Source organism: Chenopodium quinoa, unplaced genomic scaffold (genome assembly GCF_001683475.1).
Source record: "Chenopodium quinoa cultivar QQ74 unplaced genomic scaffold, ASM168347v1, whole genome shotgun sequence".
In the NCBI taxonomy this organism is placed as follows: Eukaryota; Viridiplantae; Streptophyta; class Magnoliopsida; order Caryophyllales; family Amaranthaceae; genus Chenopodium; species Chenopodium quinoa.
Genome location: NW_018745080.1, coordinates 3,108,139 through 3,132,548, shown reverse-complemented (window position 1 = coordinate 3,132,548; position 24,410 = coordinate 3,108,139). Strand labels below are relative to the sequence as shown.

Genomic DNA, 24,410 nt, shown 5'->3' with positions numbered 1-24,410 from the left:
AGGATTTGTGGCGATATTATGCGTTTAAGGTGTCTTTGACACTGAGGTAGATTAAAAAAGGGTTCAACTATTAAATTTATATAGTCACTAATTATTCAAGAATTAAATTGGTATATTTGATTGCTTGAATGAAGTGTAATGTTTGATTGTGTAATGGTTTGAGAGTCATCACCAAGTATAATAATATGTAAAATAATGTAAAGTGAAAGAGATTACACACCAAAACTCTTATAACGTATATACCTTGAGTATGAACATATGGGGGGAGTTATGCGACTATATATTTAACCATAACTTCTACTGGGAGTACAGGACGCTATATTTTCCTTTTTATTATTATTATGCGCAGGACGTCTAGTCACTTTATATGACATTTGCCTACCCGATTAGCTCCCGGTGTAGTTTACCTCAATTTATTTGAGGCAGGGTTTTGGTTGGAAACCTGTTCGATGTGTAATCAAAATTAAATGAACATTGGTATTGGTCTGGTTAAGTGTTGAATGTCCTGTATGCTTGTTTACAGGTGCAACTCGGTAAGTTGTGTGTTGATAGGATGAAAACATATTAGTGTGTTTTATTACGCTTATGTACTCAGCATTGCTGATTGTGTGTTTGTATGGTTGTTTGGCCTTGTCTTTACTTTGGCCCTACAACGACCCATTTCTAATGGCGAGTAGTGGGGACAAGTAGAGAGAAGCTTTTCAGGTGATGAAGTATTTTCATGAAGGGCATGAGTGAAGAGCGAATCGTGCTTAGTTCTCATAGGTATATAATGTGTTTTATTTGCTTTGGATATTAATTATATTATTATGCTCCTGAGACTAACAAAAAGGTTTAAATATTGTTTGGTTTTTAAGGGCCTACAATGGTTCCAAGTTGTAGGTTGACTTTGTTTGACTTAGTATGACTTTTACTTTCGTTTGGTTTGACTTTTTATGTTGACTTGTTTTAAAATGATTTTAAAAATAGTCTTCCGCCGTGTGTGTCTTTGATATTTGCCTTAGCCGTTTTCACGGTGGCGGTAATGTCTTAGATTTTCCTATTTCGTATTTTAAAAGGGCAAAATAGGTATTTTAACGAAAAGGAATTTCTAGGATGTTACAGTAATTCTCATTTCCCTAATAAAAGTATAGCAATTGAATTTAACATAATGTTGAGTTATGTAGGGGTGAATGTACACATACCTATAGAGAAAAAAAAAAAAAACCTCAATGTGAATTAACCAAAGGTTAACATGTAAAAAATTCCGTATAGTAAATGATTAATATTTCAAGCCAAGAGGAATAATATCAAGGAAGATTTAATGCAACTTGGCGATGCCTGTAAACTGTTTATTTTACATCCAGGTATATCATGTACATGTGATTTCCACAATATTTAGTTGCTTAATTGAAATTTTCTAAATTAGCAAATTTTTTAAATAAAATAGTCTTTAATATAAGACACTCAAAAGATTTGCATTATTAAGATTAATAAAGATAGGTTAGAGGTGTCAAAACCTGACCCGACTTGAAAAATATTCGATCTAGATTTCGCCTCGCATGGACATGTTAATTTAACATAACTCAAGCTTAACATTAGACCCGATCCGACCTCACTGAACTCAATTTGAATATCTGAATTAACACCTCTAGATAGACTATGACCCTCTCTAGATAGGCTATGAGTGACCATAATTTTAAGATTTGAGGTTACATCCTTATGGACTTATGGTAATGTAATGGCTTAACTTAGCCCAAAACTATAACAAGAGAGAGAGAGTGAGAATCTCACAATTGCACTAAGCGCGTGAAAGAATAGCAACAAAATGAAGGAAAGAAGTAGGAAATATTTGCAACAACAACTAAGGTTAGGCGGAAATTTAAGGTGGACTCGCCCTTTACAACAACTCAACACAACTTTCTCTCTCCTTAACTTTTTCACTTCATTCGCAGGTATGTTTGATCAACAAACCTAATTAGATTGTCCATTTTCATGCCTAAATATTAACATTCGATCACTTTTATTTCTGGGGTTTGATTTTATGCTCTTGATTTTCATCTTTCTTTCCTTTGATTTTTCTGTCGGCAGGTATATAATTGCATTGATCAAGGGATTTTGATTTCATTTTTTTTGATCTTTGATTGAGAAAATATGGCTACGGTTTCTGAAGAAACTACTACCATTTGTACCCACTGGTAATTTTCTATTTCTTTTTTCTTTTATATGGTTTTAGGGTAATCTTGAGTGAATTTGATCATTTGGGGAAAAAAATTTCTTGTTATTTTTGGGAATTTTTTGTATTTTTAATCTGGGTGTTATACTGTTTCGTGTTAGCTGGGTTATTAGATTATTGCGTATTGAAAGTTGGGAAATATTTAAAATCTGTTGTTATGCATGATTCTAGTGGGAAAGGCATGATCTTGTGTTAAAATGATGAAATGTAATGTGTTAGGAGTCTTTGAGTTAAAATATGTTGTTGAAGAAATTTGCTTGTTTGTATGGATTGATTTTTGAATTCTGCTTTGTAATGCGGAGATGGGTGTTTCATTGAGTCTGAGATTCGATGTTATGTTTTTTCAGTGATAGACCTATCCCTTCCGGGAATATCGATTTGCATACGGTTCATTGCGGTCGGAATCTTGAGAAATGTAAAGTTTGTGGTGATATGGTCCCAAAGAAGCATGCTGAGGAACATTATTTTAATACCCATGCTCCTGTAAGTGACTTATGTCAAAGTTTTGTGTTGAAGAGTTGTCGTTTTTGTTTCTAATGCTGTCGTCATCGTCTACTTTCTGAATGCTCTACTTTAGTATTGGTTATGGCTATGGACATTATAAGTTTCATAGTTTTGAGTTGTTTGGCATGCGTCTCTGCTGGATAAATAAGCTTCTTTGAACAAGGGCGCTAGCTTTTCCTGAATCATGCATAAGTGTTCCTCGTTATAAGATGCTTGTTTGAATTCCCAGATGAACCAATTCAGTGATGTTTCATTTCAATTTTTAAGGTGTCAGTAGGGGGCCTGTTTATCATTTCTTCATGACTTTCCCTCTTCTGAAATGATAGAAAACTTACTTAAGACATTGAGGTTTAAAATTTTATGCTTTCGTGGTCATGAAATCGAGTAGTTAGTGTTAACTACTTAGCCCTATCTATCTGATGGAAAAGTCAAAGGAATAGTTCTTATTGATGTGTTTGAAGATTGGAGTATATTAAATTGAAGGAAGCGCTTCTGTCTGTAGTTAGCTTTTAGTCTGCTTGGTGTGAGACTTTGAGTTAGGATTGAGGAGTATATCCAACTCTGTCTAAGGACAGCACAATGTCAGCAAATACAACTACTAGCTAATCGGAGTTATAGTGTATATACTAGAAAGGCTTAAGTAGAGGATTCTAGACAAATACATGCTGTTTGAGATGGAAGGAGGTTTATGATTTTTCTATAGTTATCTCTTGGATCTAATAGCAATTGTTTATGGAGCACTTCTTAGGAGATTTTACGAAAATTTTGAGGGTGATCTTTAAAAAATCATTGTGTTTTTTGCTATTTATGCCCATGGGTAACTGTCAAAGATGAAGCATTATAGTTTGATTTTGTTGCCTACATAATAGTCGTAAGGTTCTGACTAATAGGTGGATTGAAGCCGTTACGCCATGGCTAATAGGTAACTTTATTGGTGTTTCGTAGATGAGGTATTAAACATGAGAGCTACTAAGTCTTTGGAGGTAGATATGCAGTTTCTGGTATCTTCTTCTATGTCGTATCTGGTCAATACTGCATTATGGGGCTGTAGGAGCACTAATATGCTACCATGGAGGATCTTGGGTGCTCAAGGAGTTCCACGTCTTGGTTGAATTATGAACTTTTTATACTTGTCAATCATAAGATTAGGCCATGAAGAGAAGGATTAATTTGTGATCGTACCAGTGTCCTAAATTCCTAATGATCAACTTTAAGGATTTTATTACAGCTGAATGCCAAAATGTAGATAAATTGCAATATTCACATGTCTAGGCGCATCCTTGGCGAATAACAAGAATCATTCACGGCCTCCGAGAATCAGAATATATGTCGGTAATATAGTATTGTTTTCATCTTACTTTCTCATTTCGAAATATTGGCCATCTATTGATGCCTTTAGGTCCAGTTAGTGTGTAAAAAATTACCTTCATTTATAGTTTTTTCTTTCCAACTGTGGTGATAAGAAATTTAGTGAGAGCTGTAATAAGTTATTGGCTTATTGCACCTGGAAGCATTCGTGTTCATGGCCTACCTTGAGATGTTTGTTCAGAAAGCGTATCTTGTTTTGCTTAAAGTTGGGTTCTGCCATCAAATTTTCATTAGTCACACCCTTAAAAGTATACTTCCTCCGATCTTTTATTATTGCAACATGTAAGGGATGCACAATATTTTAGGAGACCATGTGATGATAAGAAATATAGAGAGAAATAAGGAAACTTTGACGAGGAGAGGTACAAAAATGAATCATGTGTGAATAAGTCAACTTTGCAATATATATGAACTTCCATTAATCGAAACTTCGCAATATTGAAAGAACTGAGGAAGTATTATTTAGAAGATACTTGACTAATGACTTCTCTAACCTTGGTCAGCTTGATAGATAATTTATTTTTATTTTTATTTTTTTATCCTTTTTTGTCTGTCAGTTTATGTTTCAATTACTTACGGCTGCTCTTACAGGTAGAGTGGTAAAAGTGATCTGTTATATAGTAGGATCTCATGAAAAAAAAAGTCTCTAAAAGATTGGATTGTTAGACGACCCTTGAAAAGTTGTTATCCTTATCTAGTGTGTTCTATCATTGATTCATTAATGCAAGTTTTATGGATGAAGTTGCCCTTATTTTGCCCATGGGCCTTGGCAATACCAGTAAGAGTGTAAATTATTAGACAACAAGCTTCTAAATGTGCATCCTTTAGCTGATTACTATGTTTTTGTGCTACATATTCTTCAATCACCCTATTTCGCCCTTCCTCTTGGCCCTCCATTCTTGAACTGCAGATTGCAGATATGTCTGGTGTTTGATTAATAAGAGGTTTTGAAGGAGTAATCAGATTGGGAGTTGAATCTTTTGGCAAGAAAGCCTGATTAATTTTGTAAAATATGATTATTGTCAATATTTTACATGTCTTTTATACCATCTCTATGATTATTATCAATATTATCTTTGCTAGTGTAGTGAAATTGAATAAGATTTTTTTAAAGTGAACAAGAAATTGATTGGATCCTTCTATAGTTTAAGTAGAAAGAATTATGTTGCCTAAAGTAGGAGTGCAGTCTCAAAATTCAGCCCTTTATAATGAAGTGGTTAACATAAAGTGGCTTTTGAGGCTCTTTGATGAAAAAAACGCGGTTACGTAAAAGAATGTAATCGAAGTGAAATTTTGGCGTTGAGAGGTTGGTTGGTGAAGTAAAATGATTAACCTTTCTCAAGAAGTAGGCATTTGGAATTTAACCAAGTAGGGTCATAAATGTCCAGAAACACTTACTGTGGGGTGAAGAAAATCATCAAAGGGAACATGATTCAGCATATTGTAGACCCAAAAGCTGAGAGGACTTGTTAAAAATTTGAGCATGTTGTTTTTTCTCGCGTGCTGGCCTGTCATCCTGGGAAGTTGTTTGTTGGTAGTCTATCATAAGGTATGATGTTTGCTTGACTTCTGTTTGTAATAAGTGAAAGGTAGTGATCTGTAACATTTGGAAATCTGGGTGTTAATTGGCCCCTTTTTTTCACAGAAACTTTTTTACTATATGGCTTTTCTTGCACATCGTTGCATCAGATTTTTTTTTTGTACGTCAGAGTTCTATTACAATGATTGAGAGTAGTACTAGGATGGGTGACCTCTTGGGAAGTCCTCGTGTTGGTTCATGTTGCCGACCCTACTTATGGGATTAAGGCGTTCAAGCAAGCAAGTGTTCTATTACAAAGTATAAGATGCGATGGTTGCTTGTAGGAGGTTGGCTAGATTTTGTTGGTAATAAGTGAAAGCTAGTGTTCAGTAGCATGTGGAATCAGGGTGTTAAGAGATCCTTATTTTCAGAAGAAAAAATAACATTTTTATAACTCAAACTTGCTCACCTTTGCATCAGATTATTTTGTTAAGATTAACTGACACAGGCACACAGCTGCTTCAAACCAGGCTCTTTTCCAGGTGTTGCTCTTTTGACTGTGAATGCCACCTACTTTGAAGATGATGTGTTTATGTCTGATAGCAAAATGAAATGTTTTTGAGTTTGTGAATTAAGAATTCTGTTTGGTTTCATCTCTCTTCAGTTATCTACAATTATTATTTTTTTTTTTTTTTTTTTTGTATAAATCTAGTGTGATCTGTTATGTGTACTTTTTATTTATAGCGGACTACTTTTAATGGAACAGGTAGCTTGTTCACTATGCAGTGAAACAATGGACCGAGAAATTTTGGATGTGCATAAGGGTGAAGATTGTCCACAAAGGATAGTAACATGTGAATACTGCGAATTTCCTTTGCCCGCCATTGATCTATCTGAACATCAGGCATGCTAATCTTTAGAATCAATATTATGATTAAAATAATTCATTTGGTGCAATACATTATGTGTTAACTTCTCAATTTTCAGGATATATGTGGCAATCGAACAGAACATTGCTATCGCTGTGCCAGGTATATCAGATTACGTGATCGATATGTCCATGAAACAACCTGCAATGGTGTTTCTGAAGCTCCTTTGGGTACTTCTAGGTAAAGAGCTAACTTTTCTTATCAGCACTTAGCAAGCATCTTATGTGGGTACCACTATGAGGCCAGAGACCAATGATTAAGTGCTCAGTCTTTTGTTTACGAGGTGTATATTTCACTATTTCAGCTCTTCATTCCACACCCCCAGTCCCATAAAATTTTAGCTAGAACTTTATCTGCAAAATTATGTCTGTTTTTTTTGGTTTGGGCTACTCTGACTTAGTTACATTTGCATGCATATGGGATATGGCACGTAAAAGTATATACATAGTTGTGGAGGTTGCTGGATAGGTTAGGATGACAGACAATGACTGATTGGATGACTACGTTAAAATATTACAAATACGAAAAAGAGACATTTGTGTATACTTGACCTCGTCTATTTGGAGTCATGTTCTCACTGTGGTAATTGTTGCCTGTTGCTAAATAGTCTAACTTCAAAAGGATGGAAGTTGAGCAAATAGGAAGGAGGAAGTAAGTTTTGGAATTTATTATTAACATATGCGGGTGAATAGATGCAAGTTTTGAGTGAAAAGAAGGGAGGACATATTGGAATTGATTATAGTTAAAGCTTTAGGTTTTTGTATGCCATCTGGAGCTTTAATTAAACTTTTTCAGAAATTCTCATATCAACTGTCATGCTGATTATGCCTTCAATGGAGCGCCTTTAATGACCTTTTTTTAGGTCCCGGTCTGGTTTTGTTCATTTTTCCAATTCAACATGCACTCACAATGCTTGATTGCTCCTTTTTTTTTTTTTTTTTTTTTGGTAGCTTTTTACTTGATGCATGAGATTTTTGCATCTCAGTATCATTCTTTTTGGGAGTTGAGGGTTATGAGCTCACTCCCCCTTTATTTTTCAAAGGAGGCACTTGATATGGGATACCAAAAAGGCCCCAAGATTGTCACATTTGAAGTAAACCTTCCTAACGGCCCAACCAATGTTATCCTTACAGTCATAACTCCAAAACAAGGAGAGATCTGGATGCACAAAATTATAACTCAAAGAAACAATCCGACTTAAACATAGGGTTAGAAAGGAAGTAGTTCTGAGATTTCCCAACATAACCAACCTTCTGATATTGCCATGCTTAAGAATGGTTAAAATGTTTCCAAACCCAACGATGTCATGGGCATTTCTTGAAAGTTGCTTGCAGTCAGCAGTTTTTTCTTTCTACAGTCTTGGGGTCCAAGTAGAGCCACCGACTTGAATTTGTCTCAGTGTCTCTTACCTACAGAACTATAGATTTCCGTCAGGATTCCATCCTACTTCTAATTCTTTCTTACCGTGTGGCTCTTATAAATGACCATCTGGGGTTTTCCGCTTTTTCAGAAGTATATTTTTGACCCGTATTCTTAGTGGCTTACTGATGTCTTTTATCTTGTAATCTGCTAGGGATTTCAGGCCTGCTGCTGAGAGAGAACCACGACCTCGCAGAAGAGATACACCAGCACCAGCATTCCCCAAAAGACATCTGCTAATCACAATCGCAATCACAGGAATTGCATTTATTCTAGGGTCCTTTTTCTACCAGAAGAAATCAGAAAACTCTACTGGGCACTAGTGGCAGTCACACACACACAAGTAGCTCTTTCTGCATTTTAAGGCTCTGTGTATAACCCAAAGTAACAACTGAGATCAGCTATTACTGAAAATTCGAGGCGTTGAGTCTAGTTGAGCAATGAGGTTTAATTGTTTGGTAGCAGTAAATATATGGGACGGGTTCACATGATAAACTTCAGTTTTTTAAGAGACAAAATCTCGTCTACATTGTTTGTCATCTATGTCACATGCATTCTTGGTGCATAATATGTAATGCATGCTGAGGTTATCCTTTGTTAATTAAATCACGATTCTTCTTAAGTTTCCATTCTCACAAAAGCTAAATGTGTGCTTTGATATACTATTATAACGATATGCTAAACCAAAACTATCTATAAACAAGGCAGTTAAGTAATAGCTAAAAAAATTTGGACGAAAAGGTATAACTCAAGACTATTAATTTATTTATTTTTGTAAAAAAAAAATCTTGTTATCAATAATTAATATTATTTTGTGTAAAAATAAAAAAGAGTACCTTGTTTTCTTCTTAGTTACTGCACTCAACCTAGGCTATATTTTAGTGGGTCAAGTAGTTAGGTCATGACTGTGATTGGTGAAGTTATATTTAAATTTAATCCCTTTTGAATCATATTTAGCTCATGTGAAATGTGATTTTGATTCTCTTAGTCAATTGCTGATGCACCCTGTTATAGACTTGTAGTCTTCATACTTATTTACTTTTAGGAGTATATGGAGTATCTTTAAAGTGTTTTGTTAAAAGTCCCACGTTGAAAGATTAGAGAAACTTGAAATGGTTTATATACGCGTCTAGACCACATTTGTAGGTTGGATATTTTGAGGGGACTGTAGAAGTGTAAAGTAATCTCTCCGTCAAAAGATAATGGAGAAATGAAAAGTTTCTAATAGAACACACTATACAAGGATAATGAAATTTTTTTGAGGATGAGGGATACATAAAAGAAATAAGGGTTTTTCTATATAGTAACCCTGTTAATTTCACTTTTCTACGTTGTGTCCCAACTTATATCACTTTCTATACTGTAACCCTAATATACATTTTGTTTCTATATGGTAACCTTGCTGTTATCCCGCCGTTAAAAAAATTCCGTTAATGGGGCCCACTCTCTATTTATTAATATTTTTTTTTATCAATTTGCGCGTTGAAAAACCTTCCGTTAATGGTTTTGGGGGCTATTTTAGGCCTTAAGGAACCAAATTGAGCTCAAATTTCACAAAAAAGTAACGTAAATGCCTCGTGTTGCTTATTAAAAAATGTCTCGATTTACGTGTTCACGTTTTAATAAGCAAAACGAGGCATTTACAGTAATAATTCAGATTTATAATTGTGAGCTACCTAACCAACGTGGATGCTCCAATATTCCGTAGTCCTTAATAATTTATGGTGACGACTAATAGTATTACTTTAAAGATAGAGATTCATCCCACATTCAAAGGTGACTTGTAATTATAGGTAGTATGACTTATTAGAACAAAAGACCATGAGGTTAGGCCATTAAGGTAACAATATAATTTATTGGCAGTATGACTTGTGAAAATCTTACGTTGCGTATACTCATAGCCTTATATTATGAACTAACTTCATGATCTAGGGATTACAAGACATCACTTATTTGTTGTTTGTATTCATTATATCATTTAGGACCAATAAAAGATGCCTTGCTGATTTTTTTTGATAATTCTATTCTAACTAAAATGATTAATTAGGGTCACATTGTGGAAAAGTTGCAAGTTGCATGTTTTTTCATGCCATGTTCATTTAGAGGTAAAATGTGGGAAATGAGAACCTTAAATTTATATTACGTAAATACGTACCTGCTACTTATTTGTATAAGAGATTTATTAAACAATAAATAAATTTAAAAGATACATAGTAAATCAAAGTATTTTGAAAGATTTGATTATTATGAAAATGTATAGAAGAACCCAGAACACTAACTCATGAATGGAGTGAGAATTCATCTCTTCTTTTTGTCAACAATTATATTAGTTGATGTTAGTTATGAACATGTTTAAATAAGCTACTTGTACAGTTGTACATTTGATCAAGAATAGGAAATAACTTAGCCTTCCAACAATACACCATATCCCATAACATGTGACAAACAAAGACTACACCTAGATTAAGTTCGGACATGTTAAAACCTTATAAGTTCGAGGAGACACTATTATTTTCATCTGATTATAAAATTAAAACTCTCTTGTGAAATTGTAAGTTATAAGTGATCCAAATAAACTCACCTTCTCATTCTAATTAATTAATTAAATAAATCATGTTTGCCTAATGCTAGAGTATACATTGAGTTTGTCAAACACAGAATCACTCTAAAAATTTTGATACCTTAATTTATATACGTAACATTAAACTTTCATTATTATATACATTACAATCATATATAGTATATAAAGTGGTCACACAAATTATACGTAAATGCATCACTAATCATTGTTGCTCTACCTTTAAAACATGGCAATCTTCTCTCTCTTCATATTATCCATTATCACCAAAATAAATGGTTGCGCCTAAGTAAAGAGATAAGCCAAAAAAAGGTTAAAAAAACCAAACCCTTTTGCTTTAATTTGATTCCAACAATATTTCATGTCTTATGTATATATAAAGAGCATATTTGCTCTACTTTTTATGCCATGTTAACTAATTCAAAGTGAGGTAAACAGTGAACAAAAAAGCTTCAGATTATCAACAATCAATGTGATTAATACAATATACTATTTAAATAAAGTAACTAATTTCATTTATTTTGCTTTCTTTTGTGATAATTTAATTTTTGCTATAGGTACAAAATTTAATCAGCTATGTCATTCCAGGCAGTCCAACTTACTGTCCAAGATCATTATGTAAGTATGCATTACAAATTATGAGCATGTTTGATATTAAAGTTGTGTCTCAATGTGTAATATGTAACTCCTATTGATGATAATGTAATATAATTATCCTACATTGTGATCTTAACTTGCAGGTTATTATTGGTAATGGGATAATCGAAATCACGTTATCGAAACCAGATGGGATCATTACAAAGATAAAGTACAATGGTATAGAGAATTTGCTTGAAGAAACTAATGAAGAAGACGATAGAGGGTATGCCAATAGAAATAATAATGTTAAACATTTTTTTTATTTAGTCTCTAAAACACAAATTTGACCATTAACTAATTAATTAACATTATCAAAAGTTAATACTGAGATTTTTTTTTCTTAAAAAAAATCTGATCATGTGACAATGTTTTTTTTTTTTTTTTTTTTTTTTTTTTTTTTTTTTTCCTTGTACATTAGAGTAAGTTATGGTCAAACTCAGATTAATTTTGATCTTGAAAAGAAAGTGTAATTTTTGAGACGGAAATATTTTATGTAGGTATTGGGACCTTAATTGGAGTGAGGCTGGATCTTCAGGCACAACAGGCTACTATGATAGGTGATACACTTTTTACTCTTAGTGTTTCACTTTTCGCGGACTGTTCCTTATGATGATTCATGTCAGACTAAGACTTCGTTGTTGTTGTAATATTTTTTTGCAGAATCAAGGGAACAGATTTTCAAATTGTAGTAGAGGACGACGAAATGGTGGAAGTGTCTTTCACAAGAACATGGAACTCCTCATCTAAAGGCAAACTTGTGCCATTGAACATTGATAGAAGGTACTAGCTCCTTCCTCCTCATAATAAAAGACATGTTATTTTATTGTACTACATTAAGTTCATTATATTATGTCTAATATTTTTATAAACTTTTAGGGTCATAATGCTTCAGGGTTCATCAGGCTTTTACTGTTATGGTATTTATGAGAAATTAAAGGAATGGCCTGGATTCAATCTTCCTCAAACAAGGATTGTTTTCAAGCTTAACAAAAAGTGGTAAGAATAATCTTTTCTACTCCGGAATGACTTAGCTTGTACTCTCTTCGTTAGCAAATAATAGTCGCATATACAATGTGACAAAAATTTTTGGATGGATAGAGTAAATGTTGTAATGCTGAATTAAACGAGCCGTTTTTGACAGTTAAGTTGATATACAGGTTTCAGTATATGGCTGTAGCAGATAACAGGCAAAGAAAAATGCCACTTCCAGATGATAGGTTACCAGGAAAGTGCCAAGTCCTTGAACCTCCTGAAGCAGTGCTTCTTACAAATCCTATTGAAGAAGAATTTAAAGGAGAGGTATAAATCTTTCATCCCTTTAATTTTTGGATTTGTATGTAAATGAATTATAAACATTCAAAAATTAGGCATTTAGACTTTGAACACTTTTGATAGTATTATAAAAGTTGGTATATTAAAAATATCTATATTGTAGCCACAAGACAAGATATGAAAATCGACACCAATTATATGTTTGGTCTTACATCAGTAAAAGTTGTCACATTCTCTAAAATAGTATTTAATCAGGTTGGAATCTGTATGCATTGTGCTCATTATAAAAATTAATTTTGAGGGGAAGAGGGTGGGAGCAGATGCATTGTGCTCATTACAAAAAATAATTTTGACGAGCTGAGATCATGTTACATTCTTAATTATTATATGAGTAAGCCCGACTTAACAAAAATAATTCGTATGATATTATCCTAGAGCAATTAAAGACCTCCATTTGTAATGGCTATGTGATATTGGAGTATGTGGCTTAATCCCTTAATGTGAGAGATCTCAACTAGTTCTTATGGACTAAATCTTAGCTAGTTAGAATTTATTAAATAACAATAATTTTTTGGAGGTGATATATATTATGATCAAATGTTTAGATTGTTTACCTATATATGATCAAATGTTTACCGATATATTGGACTAGGTGGATGATAAATACCAGTACTCGTGTGAGGACAAGGATCTCCAAGTTCATGGGTGGATATGCACTGATCCGCCTACCGGAGTCTGGCAAATAACCCCTAGCGACGAGTTCAGAACCGGTGGACCCTTCAAGCAAAATCTTACCTCTCATGTTGCCCCTTTAAACCTTGCTGTAAGTAAACTACGGACCAACAAATTATTAGGTGCACGTGAAAACATTCACATTCTATACATATGATTGTTTCAATTCATCTTGAAAATAGGCAGTAAAAATGAAAATTTGAAATTCAGATGTTCATGAGTGCACATTATGCTGGGGAGGACATGGTTGCTAAATTTGCACAAGGCGAGGCATGGAAAAGGGTATTTGGTCCGGTTTTTACGTATGTTAACTGCGTGCCTAAAGAAGATGACTGGCATTGGTTGTGGGATGATGCTAAAGAACAGGTTAACAGCTAATATTGTACCTATAATTTTTGGTATAAATATTTTCCAAATTAGATTAATCTCAGTCATATAGTACTGCTACATGAATATATGCAGGCCGTGATCGAAACAGATAGTTGGCCGTACACATTTCCAACCTCTGAAGACTATCCAACATCTGACCAAAGGGGTAATCTCTCTGGTAGATTATTAGTTCATGACAGGTCAGTTATTTTTTTTACTCTGTATAATTTAGTCTACTCGGCTAACGGTTTGGTGTCACATAGTATATGTATGTGAAGTTGTGTCGTGTCATACTTATATTATGATATTTCGTCTTTGAGCATGTCAAGATTTCCACTCGTAACCTCTGTCCTCTAGGATATAGATCGTTGTTATCTATACCAACAATCCAATGATGAATTAATGTAATGTCTCTTTAACCAAAATTTACATGTCAGGTATTTTGATGATGATTACATCCCAGCAAATGGAGCATATGTAGGTTTAGCATCTCCTAATGAACCAAAATCTTGGCAGCTGGAAGGCAAGGTGATTGATTTACGACTGCTTAAAACTTAGCAAAAATTAACATATTTGAGTGTCCTTAGTAATGAGGCGGCTTGTAATTTAGTCTTAACCATGAACTAATATCAGCATTATTGGCTTAATGTTTTAATGAAGCAAATTTCATATTAATAGGGTTACCAGTTTTGGACAACAACAGATGAAGATGGTTATTTTTTCATAGATGATATAAGGGCTGGTGACTATAATCTGTATGCTTCGGTCCCTGGCTTCATAGGAGACTATGTATGCGACAACAATGTTTCCGTAACTCCAGGTCTTCAAACTTACTCCCATTTACACGAAATCATACAAAAGGTGTTTAAGCATCTTACATTAGTACATAAAACTTGAAAAGATAATTTACTGAGCAAAAATGTACAGGTTGTGATATTTATATGGGTGAACTTGTGTATGAACCACCAAGTGATGGACCTACATTGTGGGAAATCGGTGTTCCTGATCGAACAGCTAGGGAGTTTTACATACCTGATCCGAACCCTAAGTATGTCAACAAACTCTTTGTCAATCACCCTGACAGGTTAGCTCTCATTATCAGAGTTTCTGAACTGTCAAGTTTTAGCATAATGTATAGCATTGAAGTATGTTTAGTAATATTTTTAATTTTTTCGGGCCACTTTCTGAAACAGATTTAGGCAGTATGGTTTATGAGAAAGATATGCCGAATTATATCCTAATGAAGATCTGGTCTATACAATTGGTGAAAGTGATTACGAAAAGGATTGGTTCTTTGCTCACGTTACCAGGTAAAGTAACTAAGGCATCATACTTTGGTTAAAAGTCATTAAAACATTGAACAAAATATTGTATGTTTACATCTTCCTTAAGTAATGTCTTTTGTAAGTGACTCAGTGGTCATTTTTGACAATGGCTGAAAGGGATACAAGTCAAATAGATAATTAAGCTTTGATTAATAGAAATCAGTTTCGATCAGTAACAATCAGCTTTAAGCAGTTTCTATCAGTAGACACTTTTGATATGATCAGTCACGATCTGTTCTTAAATACTCTGCAGTGAAAACCAGTTCAAATGAGTTTGATAAATAAAATACTACTAAAAATCATTATGCTGTCAGCAAAAAAAAAAAAAAAAAACAGTTTAAATCAATACTCGTAATTATCAGTTCAGTTTAGTGAAAATCAGTTGAACAGAACATGTAATCTAAGTTAACATGATTCAACAAGGCAAATGATAAGATGATAGGTTACATCAAATTAGACCGTGATGCAAAACATATGTGCTCGTGTAAAGCAGTAATGGAGTACAAATGTACAATAAATGGATAATCGCTAACAATAACTGTTTTTCATGATCTTGCAGGAAGAAAGGGAATACATACCAAGGAACTACGTGGAAAATCAAGTTCAGCCTTGAAGAAGTTGATCAACATGGAGTCTACAAACTAAGATTGGCACTTGCAACCGCGAACATGGCAGAATTACAGGTAATTTAGTCACAAAAATTGATACAGTTTTGATTTTCTATCTACCACATACAACAATTCTCAACATGTATTTGGAAATCAATGTTTAGGTTCGAGTAAATGATCCAAAAGCAGATCCTCCGGTATTTACAACAGGACTAATAGGGAAAGATAACGCGATTGCAAGACATGGGATTCATGGGCTATATAGGCTTTATACTGCAGATATACAAGGAAATAAGCTTGTACAAGGTGATAATACCATCTATTTGACTCAGGCAAAGGGTGGTAGCCCTTTTGTAGGAATCATGTATGACTATATTCGCCTCGAAGGGCCTCCAGATTCAGATCAAAGTTAAAGCTCCAAGGGTTACTTTATTTGATGTACATAAACAAGATGAATATGTATATGTTGTTTATACCACGAAGATCTTCATTATGAAATGCTACTATGTTATGTATGTCAGTCTTGTCATGTTAAATAGAAAGCAAATTCTTGCTTATGTACTAGTATGAATTTTTCTGAAGTGTAAAACAATTTCAAACAATAATACAAGGAAAATCTGTAACAAACACTTTTCTAAAAGAGGATCAGGGTCTATTTTTATGCACCAGTTTTGACCAGTAATAACTCATGACAAAATACTACGGAGCAGTAAATTAAATTACGGATTTTTCACTATGTACCCCTAACGTTTTATGATCATCTTCTTATATTTAATTTTAGGAATACTCTTGACTAATTACTACTTTTGCAAATTTGGACGAAAAAGAATTAGTCACACATTTTGGGTCATCACTATGGTGGCTAATGCGCGCAATGCGCACGTCATAGCTAACAATTTTATGGGAGCTCTTTCAGTTGTTAGCAACATAAAGAAGGAAAATATGTAAGCAAATACTTTTAGGGGTATAATTGTCCAAACATTATTCAAAAGAGTTACATCATTAAATCATATAAAGAAAAAGCTTAGCGGCAATTAACATTTTATCAATAGGGGCATATAAGTAAACAAACGTTTTAAAGTTATAATTGTCTTCACACTATTCATAAGTGTTTTCTCATACTTTTTAAACGCTAGGGATGAATTTAATTAGGAGAACAAAGGTGACTTGTGATTATTGGTAGTATGACTAATTAGAACAAATGGCCATGAGGTTAGGTCATAGAGTAGGTACTATGAAAATCTTACGTTGAAGTAACTTCATGATATAGGGACTACAAGACAGTAAGACACCACTTATTTGTTGTATTCATTATATCGTTTGGCCGTTTAGGACCAATAAAAGATGCCTTGCTGAATTTTTTGATAAAGCTTTTCAAACAAATTATGTGATTTATAAGGGTCACATTATGGAAAATTGCGTGTTTCTTCATGTTTGGAGAAAATTAATTTGTACTACACACCTATTTATATTTGAGATTTATTTAAAGCTTTTAATAAACATGAATGATAAATTAAATTAACCTATTTTGAAATTTTGATTATTGATGAAAATGTAGAGAAGCTAGGAAATTTTGAAATTTTATTAAAGCTTTTCAAACAAATTATGTGATTTATAAGGGTCACATTATGGAAAATTGCATGTTTCTTCATGTTTGGAGAAAATTAATTTGTACTACACACCTATTTATATTTGAGATTTATTTAAAGCTTTTAATAAACATGAAAGATAAATTAAATTAACCTATTTTGAAATTTTGATTATTGATGAAAATGTAGAGAAGCTAGGATATATATGTTGAGTGATAATTCGTCTCTTCTTTTGCCAACAATTAGTTGATGTTGGTTATGAGCACGTTTAAACAAGTTACCGTACAAGCTAAGTGATCAAGGATTGGAAATAAACTTAAGATCAAGGTCGATCTTGTTAAGATCATATTGTAAGCTTAATTGAATAGATACTATTATTTCCATTTGATTTTGAAAGTAAAAAAACTTTTAAACTTGTAAGTGGTCTAAACTCTCTTCCTTATTTTAAGGTACCGTCACATCTTCTCTAAAATTGAAAGTTTGGTCTAATGTTATGTAAAGTGGCCCGTCTAAGTTGAGCGATTGGTTCTAGATGGATCAGAAGGATTATAATGATTACTTGTGACTATCTTGCACTAATAATAGTCATTATTTTAGGAAATTTGTGAAAAACCGTCAATACTTTTGAATTAATAATGATTTAATTAAATTTTTTTTTTAACATGTTACTACTTTGATTAAGTGATGAGAAGAAATTAAAGATGGTCTAGACACATCTAACCAGGCCATTACATAAGATATACTATAACTATGAGAAAAATGAGATATAATGAGAAATAAGACAGTGTGATAATTGACAGCCATTTATAGACAGACAAAAGGTGTATACATGAGGTGCTGGGTTAGTCAACACAATGGGTATGGTGCACAATTTTGGTTATTTCTTATGTGAAACACACACAATCACCTAAAGTTTTTATGTAGATGATTAAATTACTCAAATTTCTCATACCTTAATTCATGTACTTAGCATTATATAAACTTTCATTATGTACATTACTATCATACAAGTAGTATCTAAAGTGGTCACACAAATTATACGTGAATAAATCACTAACTACTGTTGCTCTACCTTCAATACATGGCAATCTTTTATCTCTTCATTTTATCCATTATCACCAAAAAAATGGTTGCGCCTAAGTAAAGAGATAAACCAAAAAAGGTTAAAATTCCAAACCCTTTTGCTTTAATTTGATTCTAAGAAAATTTCATGTCTTTTATATATATATATATATATATATATATATATATATATATATATATATATATATTATATATATATATATATATAATATATATATATATATATATATATATATTGATACAATATTTGCTCTTTTTAACAATTAATATGATCGATTATTAAAATTAAATATTGTATTTAATTTTCTTTTGCTATCTTTTGTGCTTTATTTTATTTCAGCTATGTCATTCAAGGCAGTCCAACTTACTATCCAAGATCATTATGTAAGTATTACAAACAATAATGAACATATTTAGTTTATTTTGCATCCAAAAAAAAAAAAAAAAAGATAAAGGTTCATTAACCATGAAGTATTTATTTTACATGCATTGAATTTATGATCGAGTAAATTTAAGAAAATAGTCTCTATATGTAATATTTTGTATGCAGTTTCTATATGATAATGTACTATAATTATCCTACACTATATTTTGTACGTGATCTAAACTTTCAGGTTGTTATCGATAATGGGATACTCGAAATCACAATATCGAGACCAGATGGGATCATCACAAAGATAATATACAATGGCATAGAGAATTTGCTTGAGGACACAGTTGTAGAAGAACATAGAGGGTATGCTAGCTATATATGCAGAAATAATATTGTCAGAGCAAGATTAGCTTAGCGTTGTCATTATTAAGACTTTTCTTAACTAATTTATTTAAGACTTCTCAAAACATATACAACTATAGAAAGCCAACATCAGCTATCTAGAGCAAGATTAGCCCTAAGTCTTAAGATTCTAGGTGATCGACATCATTAATTTCTGATTTTGTGGTCTTAAGACAAGACTTTATTTTTATTTTTTATGCATTTATGTGGCTTGGTCTTAACAAAATCTCAAGTGAAGTCTTGAAAAATCAAGACTCAATTTAACATTTCTACACTGTGTTTTTACCTATATACATATCAAAACATGGTGTTTTGATTATAAAAAATTTATTAACTTTTTTATTTTTTAAAAACATTAATTATTTGATTTATTATGCTAATCGTGAACAATTCTTTGAGAACCACCGAAGACTTTCGAAATCGAAGAAGACATCATCAATTGCAACATGATTTGGTTGAACATTTATGGAGTCGTTTTGGGAAAGTGATATTTGAATTCAGATCAATTTTACATTAGTCAATTTTATTTTACATTACAACTATTTTAATGCAATATGTGTGTGTGTTTTTTTATTTATCTTATTTTTCATGTATATTAAAATCTTTTAATTTCATGTAATTCCATTATAATTTATTTTTATGCATGCATCATCTTTATTGCATAATGTGAATTTTTATATTAAAATATATAGTATGTTAAAAGAAAAAAATAATAATAAATTTGTTAAAGAAATTTAAAATGAGTCTTAGAGATGAAGAGATAAATAATCTGGTTGAGTTTAAGGAGTCTTAAACATAATTTTAAAATAAAAAATAATTAAATTTAAGTTAATAGCTGATGTGGCAATAAATTTAAGTCTTAAGACAAGACTATGCTAATCTTGCTCTTAGACATCACCCATGAACAATTCAAGTCTTAACGTGGGTCTTAAGAAATCAAAACTCCCATTCAAACTTTTCTAAAACAAAACATCAATGCAAAAATTTGTGAAGTTTCATCTTAAAACAAGTGGGAACCACTTTACGATGATATCATAGCAAGTCTTAAGAGTTTAACACTATTTTTTTTAACCATCACCAAACATAAAACTTAGCTCTATTTGCAACTCCAAATTAGACACTCCCATTTCTTACATAAGAGCGAGCTAATTCTTAAAATTTCTCTCCTTAAGAAAACCTTATTATTGATGCTCAAAATTGATCTTTGAAAGACAATGTTATTGTGATTCGTGATGGAGATACTGTATACAGGTATTGGGACCTTAATTGGAGTGATCCTGGAACTTCAGGCACAAGAGGCTACGGCGAAAGGTAATAATATAATATTGTGTGTGTGTGTGTTTTTTTTTTCCGTACTTATCATTTTCCCTCAAATTTAAGAACTTGGCATTTACAAAGTCTTCAATGTGCATTTGATAATTCTAAAAAGTTTAATTGAAAATATTCATTTATTAGATAAATCTAACAAGATTCCCTTCATTTCTAATTTATTGATTACGTTGTACAAGTACAAGATTATGTTGGATTATTATACTCCACTTTCACTTTCTCGCTATTTTTGTTTAATTTCTTTAATTGTTGTTATAAAATTATGCAGAGTCAAAGGAACGGATTTTCAAGTTGTAGTAGAGAACGATGAAATGGTGGAAGTGTCTTTCACAAGAACATGGATACCTTCATCTAAAGGCAAATTTGTGCCATTGAACATTGATAGAAGGTACTCTTTCCTCCTCATAATCTGAGACATGATATTTTTACTTGCACTAATTACTATTTTATGGCTAATATTTTTATGAATTTTTATTAGGGTCATAATGCTTCAGGGTTCAGCAGGCTTCTACTGTTATGGTATTTATGAGAAATTAAAGGAATGGCCTGGATTCAATCTTCCTCAAACAAGGATTGTTTTCAAGCTTAACAAAAAGTGGTAAAAATAATCTTTTCTACTCCGGAATGACTTAGCTTGTACTCTCTTCGTTAGCAAATAATAGTCGCATATACAATGTGACAAATAATTTTGGATGGATAGAGTAAATGCTGTAATGCTGAATTAAACGAGCTGTTTTTGACAGTTAAGTTGATAAACAGGTTTCAGTATATGGCAGTAGCAGATAACAGACAAAGAAAAATGCCACTTCCAGATGACAGGTTACCAGGAAGGTGCCAAGTCCTTGAACCTCCTGAAGCAGTGCTTCTTACAAATCCTATTGAAGAAGAATTTAAAGGAGAGGTATATATTGATAATCCAACTCACTATTATACAGATTTACAATATTTTTTTTTTGTATGATAAAATGCTTACCTATATATATATATGTTGGACTAGGTGGATGACAAATACCAGTATTCGTGTGAGGACAGAGATCTCCAAGTCCATGGATGGATATGCACCGATCCCCCTACCGGAATGTGGCAAATAACACCTAGTGATGAGTTCAGAACCGGTGGACCATTCAAGCAAAATCTTACCTCTCATGTTGGCCCTTACAACCTTGCTGTAAGTAAATTACGGATCAAGAAATTATTAGGTGCACGTGAAAGTATTTACTCTCTGTACAAGTGATATAACTTCATCTCAGAGCTAGGCCTTTAATTTGAAATTTTAAATACAGATGTTCATAAGTGCACATTATGCTGGGGAGGACATGGTAGCAAAATTTGCACAAGGTGAGGCATGGAAAAGGGTGTTTGGTCCGGTTTTTACGTATGTTAACTGTGTGCCTAAAGAAGATGACTGGCATTGGCTGTGGGATGATGCTAAAGAACAGGTTAACAGCTAATATTGTACCTATAAATTTTTGATATGAATATTTTCCAAATTAGATTTATCTGAACCATATAGTACTGCTACATGAATATATGCAGGCTGTGATCGAAACAGATAGGTGGCCGTACTCATTTCCAGCTTCAGAAGACTATCCAACATCTGATCAAAGGGGTAATCTCTCTGGTAGATTATTAGTCCATGACAGGTTAGTTATTTTAATTTACTTGGCTAACGATTTATTGGCGCTACATTATATATGTACATGACTTTATGTGGTGTCATACTTTTATTATGATACCTCGGATGAGCATGTTAAGATTTCAACTCGTAACCTCTGTCCTCTAGGATATAGAATGTTGTTATCTATGTCAACAATCCAATGATGAATAAGTATAATGTCTCTTTAACTAATTAAAATTTAAATGAATCGTCAGGTATTTTAATGATGATTATATCCCAGCAAATGGAGCATATATAGGTTTAGCATCTCCTAATGAACCAAAATCTTGGCAGCTGGAAGGCAAGGTGATTGATTTACGACTACTTTTAACTTAGCGAAAATTAGCTTAACATATTTGAGTATCCTTAGTAATGAGGCTTCTAATAATTTGCTTAATGTTTTAATGAAGTTAATTGTTTATTAACAGGGTTATCAATTTTGGACAACAACAGATGAGGATGGTTATTTCTTCATAGATGATATAAGAGCTGGTGACTATAATCTGTATGCTTCGGTCCCTGGCTTCATAGGAGACTATGTATGCGACAACAATGTTTCTGTAACTCAAGGTCTTCAAACATACTCCCACTTACGCGAAATAAATACAGTACAAAATTTCCTGTGCTTAAGCATCTTACATTACTACATAAATCTTGTAAAGATGACTTACAGAAAGCAAGCTTATACAGGTTTTGCTATTGATATGGGTGAACTTGTGTATGAACCACCAAGTGATGGACCGACATTGTGGGAAGTCGGTGTTCCTGATCGAACAGCGAGGAAATTTTACATACCTGAGCCCAACCCTAAGTATGTCAACAAACTCTTTGTCAATCACCCTGAAAGGTTAGCTCTCATTAACAGAGTTTCTGAACTGTGAAGTTTTAGCATAATGTATAACATTGAACGATTGAAGTATGTTTAGTTATTTTTTTAATTTTTTCGGGTCACTTTCTGAAACAGATTTAGGCAGTATGGTTTATGGGAAAGATATGCCGAATTATATCCTAATGAAGATCTGGTGTATACAATTGGTGAAAGTGATTATGAAAAGGATTGGTTCTTTGCTCAAGTTACCAGGTAAAGTAACTAAGGCATCATACTTTGGTTAAAAGTGATGAAAACTTGAAAAAAAACATTGATCAAAATGTTATGTTTACATCTTTCTTAAGTAATGTCTTTTGTCAGTGGTCATTTTTTACTGTGGCTGAAAGGGATACAAGTCTAATAAATAATTAAGCTTTGATTAATAGAAACCAGTTTCTATCAGTGGACAATTTCAATCAGTAACAATCAACTTAAGCAGTTTCTATCAGTAGACACTTTTGATATGATCAGTCACGATCTGTTCTTATTTACTCCGTAGGAAAAATCAGTTCAGTTAAGTGAAAATCAGCTGAACAGAACACCTTAGCTAAGTTTTCATAATTCAAGCCAAATGATAAGATGAAAGGTTACATTAAATTAAGCCGTGATGCTAAACATATGTGCTCGTGTAAAGCAGTAACGAAGTACAATAATAAATATATAATCACTAACAATAACTGTTTTTCATAATCTTGCAGGAAGAAAGGAAATACATACCAAGGAACAACATGGAAAATCAAGTTCAACCTTGAAGAAGTTGATCAACATGGAGTCTATAAACTAAGATTGGCACTTGCAACTGCGAACATGGCAGAATTACAGGTAATTTTAGTCACAAAAATCTATATCAAGTTTGTTTTTCTATCTACCACCTACAATGATTATCAACTAAAGAGTATGGGAAAAACAATGTTTAGGTTCGAGTAAACGATCCAAAAGCAGAACCTCCGGTATTTACAACAGGACTAATAGGGAAAGATAACGCGATTGCAAGACATGGGATTCATGGGCTATATAGGCTTTATACTGCAGATATACAAGGAAATAAGCTTGTACAAGGTGATAATACAATCTATTTGACTCAGGCAAAGGGTGGTAGCCCTTTTGTAGGAATCATGTATGACTATATTCGCCTCGAAGGGCCTCCTGATTCTGATCAAAGTTGAGCTCCAAGGGTTACTTTCTTTGATGTACACAAACAAGATGAATATGTATATGTTGTTCGTTTATACCACGACAATCTTAGCTTCATTATGAAATGCTACTATGTTAAATAGGAGGCAAATTCTTGCTTATGTATGAATTTTTCTGAAGTATATAACAATTTCAAACAATAGTACAAGGGAAATTTGTAACAAACACTTTTCTTAATGAAGATCAGGGTCAATCTCTATGCACTTCAACTTATATAATTCAATTTTAACAAGTTTAAAAAATAAAAGGCCTGATAATGAAAATGTCAATATTACTCAGTAGAAATCAGATCTGATCATTCAAAAACAATCAGTTTTGATCTGTAATCGCTCATGACAAAATACTGCTCCCTCCGTCTCCAAATGATTTTACCATTTGACTTTTCATGGTCTCCAAATTGTGTCTTATAACATCTATGTCTTCATTACCATACGAGAA

The 24,410-nt window shown here is 32.8% G+C and overlaps 2 protein-coding genes and 1 pseudogene across 4 annotated transcripts; all 3 read left to right on the top strand.

The window, feature by feature from the left end:
* Positions 1-1,815: 1,815 nt before the first annotated feature.
* LOC110709827 (TRAF-type zinc finger domain-containing protein 1-like) lies at positions 1,816-8,594 on the top strand. Of its 2 annotated transcripts, none has more exons than XM_021888084.1 (6): positions 1,816-1,934; positions 2,071-2,177; positions 2,563-2,698; positions 6,373-6,510; positions 6,594-6,715; positions 8,118-8,594. In XM_021888084.1, the coding sequence occupies exons 2-6, from the start codon at positions 2,134-2,136 to the stop codon at positions 8,275-8,277; spliced, it is 600 nt and encodes a 199-aa protein (XP_021743776.1). In that variant the 5' UTR covers positions 1,816-1,934; positions 2,071-2,133; the 3' UTR covers positions 8,278-8,594. The 2 variants fall into 2 exon arrangements, with proteins under 2 accessions (XP_021743776.1, XP_021743775.1); XM_021888083.1 differs by having other exon boundaries at positions 8,109-8,594.
* A 2,207-nt stretch (positions 8,595-10,801) lies between these two features.
* Positions 10,802-16,157, top strand: LOC110709826 (annotated as a pseudogene).
* Positions 16,158-18,400: 2,243 nt separating this feature from the next.
* On the top strand, positions 18,401-24,117 carry LOC110709825 (probable rhamnogalacturonate lyase B). 2 transcript variants are annotated; one of them, XM_021888082.1, is made up of 15 exons: positions 18,401-18,533; positions 18,764-18,885; positions 20,176-20,235; positions 20,522-20,641; positions 20,732-20,851; positions 21,013-21,154; positions 21,251-21,421; positions 21,537-21,692; positions 21,790-21,896; positions 22,126-22,216; positions 22,339-22,480; positions 22,601-22,757; positions 22,875-22,991; positions 23,477-23,600; positions 23,696-24,117. In XM_021888082.1, exons 1-15 carry the CDS (start codon positions 18,492-18,494, stop codon positions 23,942-23,944), a joined length of 1,920 nt encoding a protein of 639 aa, XP_021743774.1. In that variant the 5' UTR covers positions 18,401-18,491; the 3' UTR covers positions 23,945-24,117. The 2 variants fall into 2 exon arrangements, with proteins under 2 accessions (XP_021743774.1, XP_021743772.1); XM_021888080.1 differs by having other exon boundaries at positions 22,339-22,757.
* Positions 24,118-24,410: the final 293 nt, after the last annotated feature.

Coding starts and splice junctions, on each gene's coding strand:
- LOC110709827 (XM_021888083.1), top strand. CDS start 2,134: ATGGCTACGGTTTCTGAAGAAACTACTACCATTTGTACCCACTG. Junction 2,178..2,562: donor ACTACCATTTGTACCCACTG/GTAATTTTCTAT, acceptor ATGTTTTTTCAG/TGATAGACCTATCCCTTCCG. Junction 6,511..6,593: donor TTGATCTATCTGAACATCAG/GCATGCTAATCT, acceptor CTCAATTTTCAG/GATATATGTGGCAATCGAAC.
- LOC110709825 (XM_021888080.1), top strand. CDS start 18,492: ATGTCATTCAAGGCAGTCCAACTTACTATCCAAGATCATTAT. Junction 21,693..21,789: donor GGGATGATGCTAAAGAACAG/GTTAACAGCTAA, acceptor GAATATATGCAG/GCTGTGATCGAAACAGATAG. Junction 22,758..22,874: donor TTTGTCAATCACCCTGAAAG/GTTAGCTCTCAT, acceptor TTTCTGAAACAG/ATTTAGGCAGTATGGTTTAT.